Source organism: Helianthus annuus, chromosome 12 (assembly GCF_002127325.2).
Source record: "Helianthus annuus cultivar XRQ/B chromosome 12, HanXRQr2.0-SUNRISE, whole genome shotgun sequence".
NCBI classification, from domain to species: Eukaryota; Viridiplantae; Streptophyta; class Magnoliopsida; order Asterales; family Asteraceae; genus Helianthus; species Helianthus annuus.
Genome location: NC_035444.2, coordinates 50,191,319 through 50,214,202, shown reverse-complemented (window position 1 = coordinate 50,214,202; position 22,884 = coordinate 50,191,319). Strand labels below are relative to the sequence as shown.

The 22,884-nt window shown below is 37.7% G+C and overlaps 1 protein-coding gene across 1 annotated transcript; it reads left to right on the top strand.

Annotated features, from left to right (window-relative positions):
- The first annotated feature begins 11,878 nt into the window (after nucleotides 1-11,878).
- LOC110892811 lies at nucleotides 11,879-13,111 on the top strand. The gene has a single exon (XM_022139957.1). It carries the CDS (start codon nucleotides 11,879-11,881, stop codon nucleotides 13,109-13,111), a length of 1,233 nt encoding a protein of 410 aa, XP_021995649.1.
- The last annotated feature ends 9,773 nt before the right edge of the window (nucleotides 13,112-22,884 follow it).

The window sequence follows — 22,884 nt, the reverse complement described above, 5'->3', positions numbered from 1 at the left end:
ATTAAATGAACAGGATTCGTAGCTTATCAGGTACAATTGGCAGAAATGATGTATGAAATCTAAAAAAAACACTTAGCAGATGAATCCTTGGTGAGATTTTTCTGAGGATATAGAAGAAATTTGAGAACATGATTAACTGAACGTGATTATGTTTCACAAGATTAATAGAGACATCTGAATTGAACATAAATGACTTTTAGGGATAGTATGATTCAATGCCAAGAGAGAACTTACTTTGTTCGTTTAAAAAGAACTCTGAATCAGTAATCTCAATTGAAGAAGTATGAAAAATGATTTATCAATAATCAACCGAGAAATCAATAACGTTTATTTAATGGCAAGGATACACCGGACAATACAATAAAATTTAGGGTATCATGGTCTTAATACATAACTGTATCAAGACTATTTGAATGATGAGTCAAATGAATAACGTATGATTAGGGTTTACTATTAGCATAAGCTACAAATTTATACAGACACCGCAAGGTGTTGTAGTGACTGAAAGAATTCAATAATTACGGTGACTGAACGAATTCACCTTTTTCGAAATTAACTGAAAGTTTGAATGAAGTGAATCTGGATATTTAAAAGATATGATCAAATGAACGTAGAACTGAATATTTTAGGACTTAATTCAAAGTTGAAAGAAATGTTGGAGGTACGTTGGAAAAAGAATTTAGGTACCTTTATCCTAACACATAATTGTATTAAGACTGGTTTAGGATAATGAATAAATAAATAGATAAATTCGTACCTTAGTTGTAAAAATGAAATGAGTCCAAGTTTCAAAGAAATCACCACCACAACGTGTCGTGTTTTAACAAATGATACATCGAAATCGAAGACTTTAAACAAATTTACTATGATTCAAACAATGAGATTACCTCCAATATGATGATCTCAATTCATCATATGGGATTTTGAATCGAATGTATATCGTGAACAAGTTCAAATAATTTGAGCTTGGGTTGGACATATTCCAACAATGGATATATGTATTGACAAGAAATGGTTTCAATGAAAATTTGGTAACTCTGAAAAGAAGAGGAGTTTTTCAAAAAAATTTGTTGACTTGATTATCAAAAGTCAGCATTTTTATAATCAGAGGGTGAAATTTATCAAAATGAAAATATTTATTAAAACTCATGAGTAGATGATCTTTTGAAGTAAATTCACATGTATGACGGGCAATGCATGTATGACATAAGAATTTATCAAGAGACATGACAAATGAGAGTTGGCTCTATAAAAGAAAAACAAAGACCTTTTATTGATGAAGTTTTTATTGGAATCAAAAGTTAACTAATACTTAAGTGCATACAAAACATAAATGTGTTTATTTTAAAAGTTGTTGTTGCCTCCGGTGTTGTAAACATCTATGCGTTCTCCTTAGCTTCACGGGGTTTCGATCCTCATTTTCGGGTGCCTTAGATAGTTTCGGGCAGTAGGGACGAATGTGGCCTGGGTCTCCGCATTTGTAACATACAATAGTTTTCCTTCTACATTCTTCCTCTACATGTCCAGCCTTCTTGCAGAAATTACAGCGAAGTGTCTTTTAAAAATAGTGTTTTCTTGCATGTTTCTTGTTATGGTTGTTGCAGGTAGGCGGTGTGATCACTGGTTCCATTTCTTTATCCTTACGCGATTTGTCGGAGCAAAATTCCTTATAAGAGTAGCTATAGGTTGTGATTTTCTTTCGTTTGGAGGATGGAGTTTTGATACGCATATCATGATTTCCATTACTACTAGGGTTAGGTTTGAAGTGGTGAGTATGCCTATAGTGTATAGTACGATCTTCATTTATAGGCACAAAAATCTTAATAGCTTCAATGATCGAAGGTATGGCATTCGATATTTCTTGAGCTATTATATTTTCTATTGTGCTCCTATCCAAAGAGTTTCCATTACTAGTCTTAATTTCTTGATCACATGCCATTTCATTTGACATCTGTATTACAACATGTTTAGATATAAATATCACAGAACTAGGTAATTATACAGGCACATTTTGTTTAACACAATTATAGTCATAGTTATCAGTATTATGCGTTGATAATTATATATATTAAGGTAATATATACATGTTATATCTTAACATTTTCTCTTACTATATATCTTATCAAAATATAAGGAAAATGTATATTTTATATGTGTTATTTCTTTCTTTGGTGTAATAGCTTTTATATTGCCTTAAATTAATTATATTTCCAGGGCTTATCGCTGGATAGGTATTCAGAAAACAAAGGTAAGGGTTTTATGTGAAATTATGAGATTCTCCGTCATTGACTCATTATTGTTTTTCAAGAGTTGGTGCTAGTACAAATATCCTTAAGGTATCTTTTAAATTAAAGAATAGATTTTGAGTAAACATGTAGGTTTGTTTCTTCTGTTATATAAAGGCGTGTCCTTCTGCAGAAGACATTTGATTATTATATTGTATATATTATTAGGAAAATTGTATCTTGTATATACATATGTATAAATATAAAGTTTAAAATTTCTTGTAATATAATATCAAATTATAAGAATCCAATTACATAATTGATTGTGTTAATTATCCTGTTTATCCCCATAACCTTGTTTATTCCTTTATAATAACAAAATAAATTTCTATTAATTTATTGAACATAATATTTTTGAATAAAAACGAATTTTATCAAAAGGAATAAATTTATTAAAATTATAAATTTTCTGGATTTTTAGAAAAATTTAACCCATAACTGAGAGGTTGATTAATTCAAATTCTTTTTTTATTATATCTATTAAAGAATCACAACAGAGAATACAAAATTTAATATTTTTAAATTTAATAAAGTATCATTCTCATCTTAGAATATATGTACATATAACTTAATTTAAGAAATGAATTAAACTTATCAAATATTAAAAATTGTTTCTTCTGAAATATATGTACATATATTTTAAACCATATCGTTATACTGTACTAAATGTTTTTGCACATATCTTTATTGCATAGATGAAACATTATTTATATTATTATTGATACATATTATATAAAATATTTATATATCTGATTTACATATAATCTAAGAGATAGGTTTAGGCTATTTCTGATTGATATATATAGGTATTATTTAATTACACAGTATCAAGTTGTTATACATATTCATGTCTCATAAATTATGTATTATAAAATATTTTTTATCATAAATTATGTATTCGAGTCTCATAAATTATGTGCTTAAGTTTTAGAATCGTTAACTATGAATTACGAACTATAATAATTCTTGTTCATTATTTGTATAAATTAGATTAAGAATTTTGTTTTATAAAATTCTTTTAACATAGCTTTATTCAAGAGCCAATTATTTTATTTTTCCAAAATATTCTTATTATTATTAGTTTTAAAATAGAATTTAATAATATTTAATTTAGGGTATTATATTAATAATGATGATGATAAATAGTAACAATATATATCAAAGGCTTTTCTTCAAGAGCGTTTACGTATAAAAATTTCTCTAGCATGTTAAATATTATACATAATTTCTGAATATTACGTAATTTATCAAATTTTGATAAATAATCTACATATTTCATATTTAATAATACGATAAAGAATTATAAAGTGACTTACAAAGTATTTTTATTATTGTATCTAATAATGCTGAAACACTGTATTTTAACAAAATTAATATAATTATATGTGTTATCAAAACTTTGATAAATACATATCTTTGAGTTGAGTAAAACTTTTGGATTATATCATAAATCATAAAATATCTTGCTTTTATTGAAAAATATTTTATATTGTGATTTTTTTTTCAGTGATACCATACCTAAAGGTATTATTTTACATCTTTGGTTAAGATATTAATATCAATATCATAATATTATTATAATTTATTTTAAATTGTATTTACAAAAATATATGGGTATGGTGTATATCACAAAATTGAATATTATTTTATGAATAACTTTTTATAACCTAACATATTGTAAGATATAATTGGAGTTACATATCCTGAGGATTTTAAATGATATAAGATCATTTAAATATAATACATATTATCTAAATATTTATATCATGATATTTACAAAGTATCATATTTGAATTGCATTTATTCTATATTAATATTAAAATATTAATATTAACGTTGTATTATTACAATAAAATTTATATTGCATTATGTTCCCACATATACATATGGATATGATAGAGATATAAGATATCATAAAATTTACTAAGACATGATGTTATTAATATATATATATATATATATATATCATTTATATATATTATAGCATAAGTGTAAGATGCAGATATGGGTAACACATATTAGGAATTTAAGAGTTATGAAATAACACAGAACACATTAAGATTTTTATGTTCACAGGATAACACATAAGATATTAATTTCCTAACACAATTGGTTAAGGGTTTAGGTATTGGAAGAACACCTAAACGGATTAAACCAGTGGCATAGCTCTGATACCACCTTCTGTCACAGCCCCCGTCCCCTACTAACCCGGGAGCGGGCGGCCGCAGCCAGTTTCAGTGGTATCTGTGTTTATCAATTTGGCAGCAGAAAGTTTCATCAGGACCGTAGTTAGGAAATATTTTAACAGAGTTAAACACCTAAAATGTTTAGAATGAAGAAATGGGATAAAACCCGAGTTTTTCTAATATTATTCTTATTATAAATAAGTGGAAAAAAAATCCAGTTTCCATTTGTAATACATTTGTAGGTTTAACCCTAGTTATTGAAAACAATTCTCCTTTTTAATTATGTAGCTTTTATTGCCACTTTTTTAAGCCTTCAGTGCTCTCCAGCTGACTTTTATTGGCTTCACACTAAGTTACCTGAAACACATGTTTAAAATATTTTATCAGCAGGAAATACTGGTGAGTGAATCCCAGTTTAATCAAAATAGATTTTTATCAGTCTACAGCATTGAGGACGATCGCGTAATTACATTTGTTTCCATCTATTTTAATTACCATCCACGGTACTCTCAACCCGACTTGTGGTCATGTTACTACTCACAATGTAGTAACAAATTTTGTAGACAAAACCCCAACATACCGATGATAATTGTAGAATACAAATACTCAATCACTGTTTAATATAATGTTAATTAATTGAGGTTTTGTAAAAACAGTTTGCAAAAAGGAGATTACTCACAAAAGGAGGATTACTCACATTGCTATCTTAGGGTTTTCCTTTGTGGTTTCCTGGTGATTATCTATTAAATAGACAATGCGCACGCGTTAGTATAATAACCCAATATTTACATTAGTAATACCCTACCCGAGGCAGAATTCCAACGACTACGTCGGGCAGAACCTTGAGAGCCGTTACGGAACCCTAAATCAATCAGGCAGCGTATCTAATACGTAACCGGGGGTTATGATACTTACAACGAGGCAGAGCTTCACTATTTAGGGGGGCATATGCCCGATACTACTTCAAATATTCAGAAATTTAGAGAGGAAATCGAGATTTGAACGAATTCCAAATGAATCTGATCGAAGCTATTTATAGTGCTGATATAGAGCTTTGTCCCGCCCCGCGAAAGCCAGACAAAGGGCTTACGCGCCCTGCGAGGGCCCCTAAGGCGGCAACCGGTGGGCTGAGTCACCAGGTGGCGTGTCCTGCCACGTGGCGTCACCAGGTCTCACCACTTGTTACTCGGTCGCGGCCCGCGAAGAATTAGGAGCAGTCTGTCGCGGCCCGCGACAGACTTAATTTATTGTTTTTTTATTTTTAATTATATAAAGGTATTTCGGGTCCGGTTTTTGTATACGGGGTGTATTTGGGAGTGTCTAGGGTCACGTTAAAGGTTCCGGGAGAGCTGCTACATCTGTGGAGGTAAAGAAGTACCTGACTTTTAAATTTTTGTTAGATTTGTTGTCATATCTATTTGCCTACCTATGTTTAGTTATCTTCGGATATGTGCATATCTAAGTGTATTTTAAAAATATCGAGGAAAGTTGTTATAGTACTGGATAGTGGTTTGAGTATTTTGCGGTCCAGGATTTAGATGTGTAACAATAGGACCACTGGTTTGGCTCTTACATTCTCTAGCAAAATGACCTAGCCTATTACACTTATAACACTTGATCTTTGATTTATCGAACCCAACTTTCAAATTCCCATGCAACCCTGGAAATTTCCTGCCAGCTCTCTTGTAAAATTTGTTAGTTCTAACACTTAGCAATGCAAGTTGATGCAAAATGTCCATTTCTTCCAGATATGTGCGGTCAAAATGTTGAAGGTCATTTAACTCAAAGGATAAGTTGTCAGATACTTGGTTTTCCACATTTGCTGCAAAAGCATAATTGGGTGAGTAAGAATCAAAGTTAAATTCTCCACCAGATGTTATCTCAATAAAATGATCATAACTCTGATCCTTATTACCACCAGAGGTTTCTTCTTGACAGTAATAAATGATAGTAATAAAGTAACTGTCTTTTCAGTTTAGTGTTTGTATTTACTGTTTTAATAAGCTTTTATCAGTTTCTAGGGTGATAGACGTCGCATCTTCCAAGTTTGGCAGATTTTTTAAATGACGTTATCCAGACCAAGATGAGAAAATACAATAACGGAGAAAATAAAATATTAAGCAGGAAAAATATTTTTTGTTATTTCTGGCGTTTTGTAAACAATAACCTTTTGTAGTATTTTTTTGGCGTTTTGCAAATAAATAGAGAAATATATCATTTAACTATCTTAAAAAAAAGGAGATTACACAGAAGAAAAAAAGAAAAAAAATTTAAAACCCTTCGTCAGAAGGTACTTTATCTGAAAAGTATCCATCACTTGCATCATTTTCTTCCTCAGAGTCTTCATCTGGATCTTCATCCATCTTATCACCTTCACCTTCATCGGCTTCTTGTTCCTGAAGATTCTGAAGCCTCCAGTTGAACATGTCTTGCATTAACTCCAGTTTTGAGTCTATTTCTTTGTTCAAATAAGTTGCGTTATGCAATTCTTCCATGAAACCAAGCCCCTGCTTCGTCATGATGTTTTCAAGCTAGTAGTCTTCCTGCTTTCCATTGTCGTATATAACGGTCACCATGACTGTTTCATCATCAAAATGCCATGATGTCATGACAGGGTCCGACTTTATATCTGCTTTGATTGGTCCAAATTTTCTTGTTAATGCTTTCATAAGCATATGTGTTTCATGGCATTCGTTATCCAGAGCGATGCCAAGAGATAAGATACCCCTCTATACCTCTTTTTCCATCTTTAAAATTGCCTTGATCGTCCTAACATACACCCTCCTTCTGTTGTCAAAACACAGGACGAATCGCCTGATTGCTAGAGTGTATCTCCATCAAACGATTGTTGCCATTTTTGGTGTTTTGGTTAAATTGACGTTTTTGGTTAAAGATATTTTTGCAAAAATGGATAGATTGAAGTGATTATGGAAGCGATGTTTTACGTCGTTTATATAATGATGTTTTTGGCGCGTAATTTAGGAGAGAATTTCTTCTAGTAAATGTTAATAACTGAAATTCAGTTACTGTGTTGTTTCCTCTTCCTGTAATAGGCAACGCGTTCTATCACTAATTTTTGGCGTTTTGTTTTTAATGGCGTTTTTTTGAATGGTGTGTTATCATTTGTTGGTGTTTTGAACTTCAACGTTAGAAGACCCTTTTACCCTTAATGAAGCGCTTCCAACATAATAAAATTAATGTTATTTACGAAAACGCCACCGCGCAATCTAGTCCATGGATTGTTTTAACCTGACGATCCATAAGCGTTCTCACCGTTCTCATACTTTCCATCGTTTTTCTAAATCCATCGGCTTTCTAAATCCTGACCCTATATATATATATATATATATATATATATATATATATATATTCTCCGGTGACTCTTTTAACGCCTCCCACTGTAGATCCCAATATCAGTCCGGATCACAGTGGTTGGTTGTTTTAGTCCAAAACACCTATTGATTAAGTGTTTGAACTATGTAAAAGTTAAGAACAATTAAGCATGAAGATGAAGCTAATGGATTGATGAATACAACAAGTGTTGTATTGAAATTAAAAAAGTATATAGATTAATAAAGCACCTTGGAATACAGATTTGAGCACAATATCAATAGATTTAATGTAAACAACACTTCATTCACCAAAGAGCCAAAAGCTTGGCTATACAATGCTTGGGCTTGTATAGTGCCAGACTTGCCAGCAAAATTATAATTTTGTTGGAATCTTAACTACACCAAGTCAGAATTTATAGTTTCATGAAATTACAAAATAAGCGCCTATACTATTTAAATTAGCTACAAACTACTATAAAACTAATCCAGTACAAATATGAACGATCTCAAAAGTTACAACAATATCCCCCCTAGATCGTTGCATACTTGTCTTCTCATTCATCTGTTGCTTCCACTAGATTCTCTGTAGCTTTCTTCTCAGGCTCTTTGGGGTTGTCTTCATGCCCTGCCATTTCTGGTAATGCTTGAGTTTCGATTGGTGCGACATGAGTTTCTTGATTAGTAACAGCTTCACTCGTTGGTGGATCCTCTATAGTGGCCTCATATGTGGATGAGGCCGGAGGTGATAATGTTGTCTGGGAAGTTGTGGTGGGCTATGTTGTGGAAGTGGAAGTCTTTTCTTTCTTCCTTTCATGCTTTTTCTTCTCCCGTTCTTCTTTCTTCTTTTCAACATTTTCTTTCCTTTTCTCGATTTGATCTACGACATCGAGCATATCTCTCTTTATCTTCCAAGCTCGCTCCACTGCTCGCTGAAATAACATTGCCTCTTCTAGATTTGCATTCCCAGCTCCAAAGTTTATACGTCTTGCATTCAAAACCGTTAGATTGGAGACTCCAAACATAAACACGTCCATCGGATCCAGGATTCGGATATCCACGTTTTCATTGGATCCGATTACAGCTTCACCAGTTTTGCTATCATAAAACCATTTCTTGAAATTGTTGAGGGATACTGGAACTTCTTCAGGAAGCTTGATTCTCGTGACAACTTTAGCAGGGTTAATCACCCACGTCACCTTTCCTTTTCCCGTAACTGGATCTATGGTTGTTTTGGACACTCTCCGTCTTGGACGCTGTGGCATGTGATTCGGGAAACCCTTGTAACATTCTTTAGCAATCAGGCGCTCAAAATCCCTGCCAATGCTTCTATCTTCTGGATTTAGAATATCCAGGCGGCCGAGCTCACGCAAATCCCACCTAGGAAGAGTAAAGAGATGAAATCCAATCTGGAAATACTGAATTACGCCGCCTCGTCTTTTAACCACAAACATTCCCCTCAAATTACGGTACATCCAACTGATGATTTTGTCGGTGGCCTCAGTCTTTTCGACAGTTATCACCTGATAGAAATCAGGGAGTTTTTCTCTTTCTTTCTTGAACCACTCGGGATGCTGTGGGGAGAAAGTTTTTCCATCTTCTTGCTCGTACACGACTTCCTCTTCCAGTCCCCATTTAAGGAATTTGGTAGACATTTCATCCCTATCAACTTCTTCTTCATCACTTTCATCTCCTTCAGTCACTTTCTCGGTTGACTCCAGATGCCTTTTCTTTACCTCGGCTTCTTTCACTTTTCTGGTTGTTTCTTCTTCTACAAAGGCATCAAAGTCGAAAATTTCTTCAAAGGAGAACATAGGCTCTATTTCTATCTGCTCACACGTACTCCTCATCATTCTGTACAGTTTCTCAATTCCCATATGTTGGAATCTTATGAATTTTGATTACTTGGCCATGTAGGCTGATGTATTGCAAAATACATCGGTATTCGCGTCGGTTTTAGTCGTTAGTTAGTTAGTTTTAGTGTCGGTTTAGTTTAGAATGTACATACTTTTGATTTATTTGTGTTTCCAGGTCTTTACAGCCAAAAGGATCGAATACGAGCAGAAATCTGGAAAGGCGAAAGGCTGGCACGGAAACCGAGGAAGTCGGGAGCTGAAACGAAGCGAAATTACAGTTCTGGAGTTCCCAGGCGGGCCGCGTGGACTTAACAGACAGCTTTACGCGCCCCGCATGAACTAAAAAGAGAAATCAAGGAAACTTAACCTCTCGCGCCCTGCGTCAACTTGAGCAGAACTTTTACGCGGGCCGCGAGAGACATGAAGAATGTTTCTGATCTTTTAAACCCTAGGCGGCCCGCATCACCTCTTCACTATATTTTACGCGGGCTGCGTGAAGATGTTATGTCGGCAACAGTCACGGATTGCATGGAAAGTTAGGGTTTTTGGTTATATAATAACATATACGCGTGCACAGCCGGAGATAGACGAACTTGGACATCTTAGGGCAAGTATTGGCTGCTGATTGAAGGCTGTGGAAGTGTTTGGAGCATCTCGGAAGCTTGGAATCATTGGGATAGCACTTTGGAGCATTCGGGAGTGAAGATTCGGGTTCTACATACCTTATTCCTTCGTTCTTCGTTTGTTTAAATCTTGTTACCCATGAATTCAGATTATACCATGTTTTTGATTATTTTCTTGATGATGTTTTCCGGCTAAAACCATAAACTACCTAGGCTAATGACTATGGCATAATAAAGTTTGGATTTTTATTTGATTATTGATGTGGTTGTGGATCTTTCTTGTATTGTAAACGCTATGGTAGTTTGTCTCGGTGCGTATGTGTGCTTGTGATTATTTTATTATTGCTTATTGTTTCATTCGATTCTTGGTGACGGTCTTTATCACGGAATAGAGTCGGATTAGGGTTCTTGATTTAGGTGAGTGTCTATATCACATAATAAGTCATTAATCCTTTAGGGTGAAAAAGTGCACAAGTAACCTTAGGAACAATATTCGGTAATTAATTAAAATCAAGTGTGCTGCTAGACTCGTCGCGGAAAGGCTCGAAGATATTAATAGGTCTCCGAGTAGTTATAAGGAATTAACCACCCATTGTCTATTAAGCCAAGATTAAACCCATAGTTGCTTTAGACGTTCGCGCGGCAAAGTAGAGCGTCTTACATAAGCACTTTCAAGAAACTAGAGGACGGAAAAGAAATCTAGAAAACCGGTAAGCGTAACATCCTAGGTAGTGCCACAAGAATCGCCTCGAGAGTGTTTGAGGGGCTTAGTGGTATCTTAATAGGTTTAGCATTAGAAGATCCCGGTTCCACACCACAACATTATCAAATAGGAATCCATTCTGAGTTTAGCCTGCGTCTAGCCTAGGTAGTCTTCATCCTCACTGGTCAGACCCTTCGTTTGAGTTCGTGTCTAGCTTTCTAGTATTCTTTATTATTTTATTTAGGATTTTTAGACCCCCCCCCCAAATTAATAAACAATTTAGTATGTCGTGTCAGTTTGAGTCTAGATAGAGTCGTAGCGTAGTCAGTAGAGTCTCGTGGGTTCGATACTCGGACTTACTTTAGCTTTACTACATCGATCGGTTCACTTGCCGGTTGCGTGTTTTAGGGTTTAGGTCGAGTCTTAGTTTTATAAATTTAAAGCTTAGAGAGTCTAGAATTAGGGTAATTTAGTTAGTTTTATTTGACCCATTTTCAGCACATCAAGTTTTTGGCGCCGTTGTCGGGGACTATTGGCGATTGCGCTGATTACTTTGTTTGGACTTACTAGACATATTACGTGCTATTTGTTTCTTTGTTTGAGTCGTAGGTGTCTAAGTAATTTAGTGTCTTTTTATAGTTAGTCGAGTCGGTTAGTAGAGTCGTCTTACTTGTTTGTTTTCGGTTTTTGCAGTGGATGCCCCATACGCGCTCGCAGGGACCGCCGCCATTGCCGTTTGCACTCAAGTCTTCCTTCTCGTCATCTACGTCCGAGGTACGTGCTTCTAGCTCTACTTCATTTTCACAGTCCACCTAGCGTTCGATTTTACACCAAAGTCTTCACCCCACAATTCCCCGCCACCCACCCGTCCACCTAGTCCACCACCCGTAGCTCACATGGCCCGTAGGACAGTTTACGACCAAGCTACCACCGGCTTTGCCGGTGGTAACTCCCCCATCACCCTTCCCGAGATCCCGAACGATCGGTCTTGGCAGATACCATCCTACATTATGACCGCCATCACAAATTCATGCCAGTTCCATGGTCGTGACGACGAGGATGCCCCCGCCCATATCAATCACATCACTCGTCTCTGCAGCACCTACTCCCTTGAGGGTGTCAATCGTGATGCTAGGTATCTTCAGGTTTTCCCATTCTCACTTGCCGGACGCGCAGCCGTCTGGTTCGATTCCCAGCCTGCTGGCACTTTCACTACTTGGGCAGGCCTTCGCGATGCATTCTTAGCCAAGTATTTCACGCCAGCCAAGGCATCTCGCCTTCGTGACCAGATCCACTCATTCCGTATGGAGCCAGATGAGCCTTATCATTTAGCTTGGGAGCGTTTTCAGACCCTGATTACCCGTTGTTCTCAGCATGGTCTATCTGACTGGGCGTTAGTAGAGAAGTTCTACAATGGACTTACCCCTGAGATTAGAGCGCGTTTCGATACTTCAGCAGGAGGTCAACTTATGGGAAAGAAGACAGTGGCGGAGTGCAATGATTTGTTTGAGAGTTTTTCCCACTCCGATATGGACTACAGCACTATCAGCAGGACTTCCATTCTTGTGCGTACCACCTCGGCCGGTCGAGGGGTAAACCAAGTTAGCTTGGATTCATCGGTAGCTGCTGCAGTCGAGAGAGCGAAGGAGGAGCTGAGGCAAGAGATGAGGCAGGAGTTGAGTGAGATAAAGAAGAAAGTCGATAGGTGTGAGGTTTGTCGAGGAGGACATGATACTATAGATTGTCCTACGATCACTCTTGAGCAGGTAGAGTACTTAGCCAGTCAGTCTAGAGGTCCCACGAATCCGTTTAATAATTCCAGTTCCCACTGGCGCGGTAGTGGTAATTCGAGTGGTTATCGTTCGTCTGGAAATCCTCCTGGGTTTCCATCTGGTCAGTATCAGAGTAGAGGGCCCGGCATTTACACGAGTTCTAGCTTAGGGCAGTTTAGTGGGTCAGGTTCGAGTGGAGGACCAACTCAGGAGAGTCAGGGTAGTGCGAAAGCTCCTGAGGTTAGTACGAACAGGTTAGAGGAGATGTTTGCCCAAATGATGACACGGACCGATGCGTTCATGAAAAATCAGGAGCAAATTAACAAAAACAACGAGCTTCAGTTCAAGAATCAGTAGGCCGCCCTCCTCGATCTTCAGAGGTCAGTAGGCGGGCTTGCTAAGCAGTTACAGGAGCACCCACCGGGTCAGTTCTCGGGAAACACTTTCACGAATCCCGCGAATCATTCTGTTAAAGCGATTACGACCCGTAGTGGGAAGAGTTTGGGAAAGGTTATGAGAGAAGGAGTTGAGGATGAGAGAGAGGATGAAGTCGATGAGGAGATCGAGATGGAGGCTCCAGGCAAGGTGCAACATAGGCTAGACCCAGCAAGTACCGCACACGCTAAGGAGTCACCAGTAGAGATTAGAGTGGAGAAGCAGTCGAAGAATTCTCGGCCACCACCAGTGATTGATATTTCCCGTCTCCCATTTCCTGCTCGTGCTAGGCCGCAGTTATTTTCTAGGGAGTATGAGAAATTTCTTGAGATGTTCACCCAGCTGAAGGTGAACCTTCCGTTCATAGAGGCTTTGAGATCCATGCCAAAATACGCTAAGTTCCTTAAGGATTTTCTAAAGCGTAAGGATAAGATAGGTGAGTATTCGAGTACTCCATTGAGTGGAGAGGTTTCTGCCGTGATCCTAAATAAACTGCCTGAGAAGCTTACCGATCCTGGCATTTTCACGATTCCTTGTTTGTTCGGTGGTGATGTTAAAAACCACGCGTTGGCGGACCTTGGTGCTAGTATTAATTTGATGCCGTATTCATTTTACGAAAAATTAGGCCTTGGTGATCTGAAGTCAACACGTATGACCCTCTCGTTAGCCGATAAGTCAGTGAAGTATCCTAGAGGGGTTGTAGAGAATTTGTTGGTAAAAGTGGATAAGTTTGTGTTTCCGGCTGATTTTGTAGTGCTAGATATGGAGGCCGATGATAAAGTTCCGTTGACTTTAGGGCGCCCGTTCTTGAACACGGCTAAAGCGTTGATAGATGTCTTCTTAGGCACAATTACACTTAGAGCGGGTGAGGAGTCGGTAGTCTTTGACGTGAATAATGCGAGAGGGTCGAGTGAGAGAGTTGAGGCGATAGCATCGGTAGAGGAGAGTGAGCCGAACGAGAGAGGTGAGAATAAGGTGGTGAGTGAGCCGAGCTTAGAAAAGGTGTTAAAACCCAAGTGTGGGGATCCACCTGATAGGAGAGTTGCAGAGTTGGAAGAGAGGATGAGTAGGTTAGAATTTAAGTTAGAGAAACTGAGCAAGGCTCAGTGTGGGGATAGGTATAGAGAAGATATGTTTAGATTCACACCGTTTGATGACGAGTTGAAGGAGTTTGAGAGATTTAGGAGAGATACGGGTGATATGAGAGATGGTAGTGCTACGGCCCGTAAGAGTTGGTTTGGAGGTGAGCTCCGCTTATTTGATCCTCCGTAATTTTGTGAACAGTTGTGATTACTTGTAGAGTTTGTATTTTGAGTCGTAGTTCGTGTCGTGTCTTTAGTATTAGTATTAGCGTCTTTTGCGTCATTTTTTTTTGTGTTTTTTGCGTCTTTTGTGTGTCGTGAGTATATTTTGCAGGTTTCATCACATTCACGAAGGCGGAGACGATGACCGAGCAGCTTTCCAGGGGCGCTTAATGTTAAAAACGACAAAAACGCATGCAGGGGCATTTTAAGAATTACATAATAACACATTCTGCACATTCTGCTGTTGCTGCACGTTATGTTGCTGTTACCTGCCGTTCAGGCGGCCCGCATGGAATTAGGATTATCAGTTACGCGGGCCGCGCAGACTGGAAAGAATCTGGTGGGTGTTAAGTTGAAGCGACCCGTTTCAATTTATCACATATCTTATGCGGGCCGCGAGCCCACCACAGATCGACAATGGGCTGTTCAGGTCCAACAGATTCAGCTATTTGATCCATGTTCCATATCGACCTTCATCCATATTTCACCATCATCATTCGGTTGGTTCGAGTCGACGTTCAGGTATGTTTTCTGCAATTGTTGTTGTTGTATTTGAGTCGGCTGTTACCGGGTTTATTTCCATCTTAAGTGTGGGGAAACGGGTTGCGAATTCTTATACGTAAAAATGTGATTTTTCACCAAACAATAGACCCGTTTCCCGTTGCATCCACACTTTGGTCAGGTTGGGCACTTGGTTTGTTCAAGGACGAGCAAGGTGTGGGGAGGAGGTAAGATGGTAATTTGGTTGTGTACTTTGAGTCTTTTATTTTGTACCATGCGTCTAAGTTAGTAGTTTTTGAGTCATTTTGTGTCGAGTCGGTATTGCTTCGGTATTTTGCTTGTTTTTGTTGATGCAGATTCGAATACGTACCACCCGTACTCAATCTCCATTCGGGTGAGTTTGGAGCTGTTTATTCAAATTTCGGGCATTTATCGGGCATGCTACTTAGAGTCGAGCCGATCGCGAACGAAATGCTATACGATCGAGCTGGATTGGATGAGAGTTTTGAGGCTTAGGCGATAATTTACCAGCTAAGTCCTTTCCACTTGTACACTTATTTATTTATTTTTGTTTTTAGGTTTTAGGAGTCCGGTTTCCATCCTTGCATTAGGGACAATGCAATATTTAAGTGTGGGGATGGGAACTAGTATTTAGTGTGTCTAGTTAGTAGTGTTTTGAAAAATCGAAAAATACAAAAAATTGAAAAATTGAAAAAAATGAAAAAAAATTGAAAAAATCAGAAAATGTCTTTTGAAAAGAGAAGTTTGCAACTTAAAACGGAAAATGATAGAAAAGTCGAGTTTTTTGTTCGGGTTCAAATAATAATAATATGAGAATAAAATAATCGTGTTTGTGTCTAGTTTGGGATGTGCGGGTAGGCTCGGTCCGGTTTTAAGTTTCCTTTGATCTTAATATACCTTAATGTCGGTCTACTAGTGGGTTCTCATCTAGGAAAAGTGGGGAAATTGAAACCGCCAATAATAACATAAGGGGCACCGTTATAAGTTAAAACCGTTAGAGTTTGCGATCATGTGAAAAAAAATATATATATATATATATAGAATAAAAGTGGGCTAGAAACTGAATGAGAGTAGCCACTTCTATGTAGTCTTGATTGGGGATAGCGACTCTACAATCGGATTACCGCTAGGGTGTGTGAAATCGACCGTGCAAAGCGATGAAAAGAAAAAAAATAATAAAAAGTACCGAATCTAAGTAGTCTGTGGTTGGGGATAACGACTCTACAGCCGGATTGCCTCTTGGTTTGGGAAAGCACCGTCTAGTCTCACAAGCGAAAAAAAAAAAAGAAAAGAAAAAAAAAACAAAAAGGGAAAAATGTTGATTGCAAACTATATTGGTTTTGATATAAAGCGGTTGGGAATTGGTTTTTAATCGTTCTCTTTGTCCTATAAGTTTGAGGTGGGATTAGATGTACTTGCGATTTCTAGTGTGAGACCTTAGGTAGATTGACCCATATTCGGACTTAAATTGCATGATAAGGGCTCGAAACCGGGTTTGGGTTTAAGAGGATCGAAATATTCGCAATCGTATCTAACACATGTCTTGATTTAATAAATAAACATACGTTTTTGGCCCGATCGACTATCTTGACTATGATTCCGTTTGCATCATTCTTTTTCGAGGACGAAAAAAAGATAAGTGTGGGGATATTTGATGTATTGCAAAATACATCGGTATTCGCGTCGGTTTTAGTCGTTAGTTAGTTAGTTTTAGTGTCGGTTTAGTTTAGAATGTACATACTTTTGATTTATTTGTGTTTCCGGGTCTTTACAGCCAAAAGGATCGAATACGAGCAGAAATCTGGAAAGGCGGAAGGCTGGCACGGAAACCGAGGAAGTCGGGAGCTGAAACGAAGCGAAATTACAGTTCTGGAGTTCCCAGGCGGGCCGCGTGGACTTAACAGTCAGCTTTACGCGCCCCGCATGAACTAAAAAGAGAAATCAAGGAAACTTAACCTCTCGCGCCCCGCGTCAACTTGAGCAGAACTTTTACGCGGGCCGCGAGAGACATGAAGAATGTTTCTGATCTTTTAAACCCTAGGCGGCCCGCATCACCTCTTCACTATATTTTACGCGGGCCGCGTGAAGATGTTATGTCGGCAACAGTCGCGGATTACATGGAAAGTTAGGGTTTTTGGTTATATAATAACATATACGCGTGCACAGCCGGAGATAGACGAACTTGGACATCTTAGGGCAAGTATTGGCTGCTGATTGAAGGCTGTGGAAGTGTTTGGAGCATCTCGGAAGCTTGGAATCATTGGGATAGCACTTTGGAGCATTCGGGAGTGAAGATTCGGGTTCTACATACCTTATTCCTTCGTTCTTCGTTTGTTTAAATCTTGTTACCCATGAATTCAGATTATACCATGTTTTTGATTATTTTCTTGATGATGTTTTCCGGCTAAAACCATAAACTACCTAGGCTAATGACTATGGCATAATAAAGTTTGGATTTTTATTTGATTATTGATGTGGTTGTGGATCTTTCTTGTATTGTAAACGCTATGGTAGTTTGTCTCGGTGCGTATGTGTGCTTGTGATTATTTTATTATTGCTTATTGTTTCATTCGATTCTTGGTGACGGTCTTTATCACGGAATAGAGTCGGATTAGGGTTCTTGATTTAGGTGAGTGTCTATATCACATAATAAGTCATTAATCCTTTAGGGTGAAAAAGTGCACAAGTAACCTTAGGAACAATATTCGGTAATTAATTAAAATCAAGTGTGCTGCTAGACTCGTCGCGGAAAGGCTCGAAGATATTAATAGGTCTCCGAGTAGTTATAAGGAATTAACCACCCATTGTCTATTAAGCCAAGATTAAACCCATAGTTGCTTTAGACGTTCGCGCGGCAAAGTAGAGCGTCTTACATAAGCACTTTCAAGAAACTAGAGGACGGAAAAGAAATCTAGAAAACCGGTAAGCGTAACATCCTAGGTAGTGCCACAAGAATCGCCTCGAGAGTGTTTGAGGGGCTTAGTGGTATCTTAATAGGTTTAGCATTAGAAGATCCCGGTTCCACACCACAACATTATCAAATAGGAATCCATTCTGAGTTTAGCCTGCGTCTAGCCTAGGTAGTCTTCATCCTCACTGGTCAGACCCTTCGTTTGAGTTCGTGTCTAGCTTTCTAGTATTCTTTTATTATTTTATTTAGGATTTTTAGAAACCCCCCCCCCCCCAAATTAATAAACAATTTAGTATGCCGTGTCAGTTTGAGTCTAGATAGAGTCGTAGCGTAGTCAGTAGAGTCTCGTGGGTTCGATACTCGGACTTACTTTAGCTTTACTACATCGATCGGTTCACTTGCCGGTTGCGTGTTTTAGGGTTTAGGTCGAGTCTTAGTTTTATAAATTTAAAACTTAGAGAGTCTAGAATTAGGGTAATTTAGTTAGTTTTATTTGACCCATTTTCAGCACATCATAGGCGTTCATTTCTTTTTTCTTCTTATGCTGATCTTTAATCTTTTCTCTCAAGATGTTTGTGTCGTTTACTTGGTTCTTGAGAAGACAGATTTCTTTGGCTGTAGATGGACCGGTTTCGTTAATGAGTTTATCATAAAGTTCTTGAAATGGTTGAACCCTTTGTGGAGGAACCTGTGGCTTTGAGATCTTGGTAGGCTTTACAAGAGGAACTCTGGAAGATCCTTCATCTGTCTGCTTCTTCTTCGGAGGTGTTTTCTAGCTCGCTGAAATTTCATCAGGATCTATTATCAGAGTATCAACGAAGTCATTCAGGGATTGTACTCCTTCTATAACAATTTCTGGTCTTTCGGATGCTGACATCTCTTGTCTCTTGAGTCTCTTCTCTCTCTTTTCTTTTTCCTGCATTGCATAAATTTCTTTTATATCTTGGATATGTCGACGATGTTCTTTAGATTCAGCCGCTCTGAAGCTTGCACCCATGAGTCTTTCTGGGTTTTAAGATGTCTTTTTCTTTCTTGGAGGCTCATCCTCTACTGCTTGCTTTCCTTTTCTCTTTCCCTTTAAACGTTCTTCCTTTCAGCAGCCTCTGCTTGAGCTTGTGCAACTCTTTGTTGTTTTTCTCGAAGAGCCTATCTGTATTTTCTGTAGGCTTCCTTCACTAATGGTAACCATTCTGCTGAATACATCGAGTCATGCAGCATTACCCATTCATTTGTCTTGATTTCTGTGTACTGGCGGCTTGTTGGAACATGAAAAGTGTAGAGATCTCCATCATTTGGCGGATTTTCATACTGGTCGTTAATCAGCATCTGGATAAAGCTGGGATACATCGCCCAAGTCGGCCCTATTACATTCTCGATCATATAATTGAAAATTAGACAAGAGAGGTTAAACTTTTGATTCAAGCATAAATTCAACATAGCCGCAGACCATTCGAGATTCAGGCCATCAAAACCACCCTTGCGATGCGCTAAGCTCATGGCGATTACGTGAACGATGAATCTCCAGTCTCTTGTTAGCCCATTTCTTTTTATTTCTTTCTTCTGTCTAAAGTCTCCTGCGTAACCCATTCCTCGAAAACCATCTAGAATGTCATCCTTGTTTAAGCTGATTGGATCTTGAGCGTTATCTTTTAGCTTTAAAACCTTTCAAATACTCTCTTCTGTTACAACTATCTTCTTGTTGCGGACGGTTGCAGTAATACCTCTAGCGTTTTCGACAGTTTCTGGTTTTGCAGTTTGCCAGAAGTCTTGAATGTAGATTCTGTAAACTTGAACTTTTGTTTCAACTGCGTAGCCAATTCTGCTCGATCTAACCCATCTTGCTACATCCTGAAAATCCTGTGGAAATTACTCAAGATTGATGCTCTTATTGTGCTTCAATGTTTTATCCCACTCACTTATCTTCACCATCCTGTTTTGGACACGAGAAACAAGGCAAGTTAGACAATTTTTGAGATGAAAGTATATAATCTACAGATATAGAGATTTTAATTTGTATTTTAGAAACTATTTGCAAGAAATTCGGTTAAAAAATATTTACAAAGATTAAAAAAATGTATAAACAATTTCGCTGACAGCCCAGATGGCTGTCTTCGCTAATGTTTGTGATCGTAAACCGGCAATTTCGCTGGCGACAATGTTGGATCAAATGCATCTTCGCTGGCAACGACTAAGGGCACAGATCAAATGTTTTCGCCGACATCAAAGGCCGATGGACAGTGGTTCTGCCGATAACAAACACGTTGACTCAATCTAAATTCGCTAGCGAACATCGGTGTAGACAGCTTTTTGTTTCCGAAACGATTGAGTCGCGAAGACAATTGTCTAAACCGTTTTACCAGCGAAATAAGTAATTTCGCCGGTTGCTCGAACTCGCGTTCGAGACTTATGAAATTCCATGGTCTAAGCTAATTTCGCTGACTTCGCTATCTTCATCGTAATTTCGCTGTCATCATAAATTTCGTGAAAAACCTCTCTAAAACCCTAACTGATTTTTCATTTGTTCAACCATCGATATCAAGTTTATCTAAAGATGTTCAAGAACTTTGACGAAACAACAATGCTAGTGAATAGTTTCTCTCAAAACAACCTAAGATTCACCGATTTAAGATAAGAAGTCTGGATTTAAAGCCCCAAAAAAATATAGTCGAACAGTGAATCACTAGATCAAAAACATGAATCAGAGAATGCAGAGAATGTAAGAGAAGATTAATTCATCGATTACCTATGGACCTTGAACAGGAATGAAACTTGCTTGATGTTTAATGAATATGTGATGCAAACCGTAGATTAGAGAGAGTGACGATGAAGAGTTTTGAAAAAAAAATTGAAAAGTGGTCGGTTGAGGAAGATTTATAGGCGGTTAAATATAATTGGCGAAATTATTAATTTCGCCAGCATCTTAATTTCACCGCCTCTATTTGCAAACCCTTTTCAAAGACCAAAATTTTAAATTCGCTCGTGAATTTCAAACTTTCTCGAAAACCGTGCCCATTTTTGTTCAAAATACCATAAATTATAAAATATTTACAAAGTAGATAAAAAATTGGGTCATTTTGACTCCGAACTTCGTTTTTCAATTCTGGGAGGTTCCAATTTATACTGATTTTCTTGATACTTTCGACGCTCGTCGACATATCTGCAGAAGATCATATCGCCAACTCTTGTCAATTTCTTATTTATTATTATTATTATTATTATTATTATTATTATTATTACTATTATTATTATTATTATTATTATTATTATTATTTTACTAACCAAGGCACAAGAAAAACTGCCAGTATGTTTGTCCGCTTAAATCCATGCATCCTTCTTTCAACATGCCTTCGGAGAGCGCTTTTATCATGTTTTCGGTAATATTGACAAGACTTCAATGGCCCCCACACAAGCTATTGCGAATAGAATCATTACGCCCGTGAGTCCCACATCAGGACATACCCCCGCGATCAAGGTATGGACAAAGGTTCCTCATAACATGTGAGTATATTGGTTTCATTCTTTTCAATGATAGAGCGGAGACCAGGTCAGTACTTTCGTACAGCAGAGATCCCGAGAACTACCGAGGGCTGAGATAGATAGTTTGGTGAACAGGTTAGTACTTTGGTACAACAGAGAGACCAAACTAATCCATCTAAAATTTTGGCCAATTTTGGCACTTATTATGAAAGGGTTTGGCTTTTTTTAAGGCACTTATTATGAACAGATATCATAGCGTCTAAGTCAGCATGTATCTGGATCCAGCAGAAGAACGACTATGATATCCCCGAATGAAACACCAATGTAAAGACCCGAAATCTCAGACTTTGGCAATCTGTCAACGCAAGATTTAAGACCATTAAGCCATATGCCGCAACGTGTTACCCACAAGATGCGTAATGCCTGAGAAAAGCCAGAATCCTTGTGTAGATGTTATGTTTTGCTCCCTAACAGCAGTTTACTCGTCGGTGTTGCTGAATCTACCGGCACGTCGTTGCTTGGCACCCCGATTTCTTTTTGTTTTCTGTTTTGCAAGAACTGACAAAGTGTTAGCAATTTTCTATCATTTCCTCTAACAGGAGTCAGACACAAGCATCTAATTTCTGATTTTCTGGAATATCCCCCCTAAATTCTTTATTTTCGAAAGTCCGTTGCCCGAAAATAAAATTTTAAAAGTTAGAAAATCTTTTTGGTGGGCGACGCTTCACGATACTTGTTTTACTTTCAACAAACGTTTTTTTAACAAAAGATAGAGTATTTACGAAATGATTTTGGATCACAAGATTCATTTCCATTTAAGGAAATTAACCATTTCCAACCAGGTTACCAGCTGGTTGAATCGGGTTTTATCAAAAGCTTTCGTGAAAATGTCGGCTCGCTGCTGTGTTGTTTCCACTGGCACCACTTGAATGTACCCCTTCTCGTATGCATCACGAATTGCGTGAATTCGAATTTCAATATGCTTTGTTCTTGAGTGGTGGATGGGATTCTTCACAATTCCCAGACATGCCTCATTGTCGATGAATATAGGAGTTTTCATGATGTTGATTCCATAATCCAACAACTGATTTTGTATCCAGAGAACTTGCAAACAGAAACTGTAGGCCGCGGTGTACTCTACTTGAGCGGTGGAGGTGGACACCGTTGTCTGTTTCTTGCTTTGCTATGAGATCAGACGATTTCCTAAAAATTGACATCCTCCTGATACAGACATGCAATCTACTTTGCAACCCGCATGATCACTATCAGAATAAGCAATAAGATCAAAATTACTATCTTTAGGATACCAAAGACCGAGTTTCGGAGTTCCTTTGAGATAGCGGAAGATGCGCTTTACAACAGTTTCATGTGATTCTTTGGGATTTGTCTGAAAGCGAGCATAGAGACAGACATCCCACATAATGTCAGGCCTGCTAGCCGTTAGGTACATTAGAGAGCCGATCATAGAGCGATAAAAGGAC

Excerpts from the sequence above, each read along its gene's own strand:
- LOC110892811 (XM_022139957.1), top strand. The coding sequence starts at position 11,879 with ATGGCCCGTAGGACAGTTTACGACCAAGCTACCACCGGCTTTGCCGGT.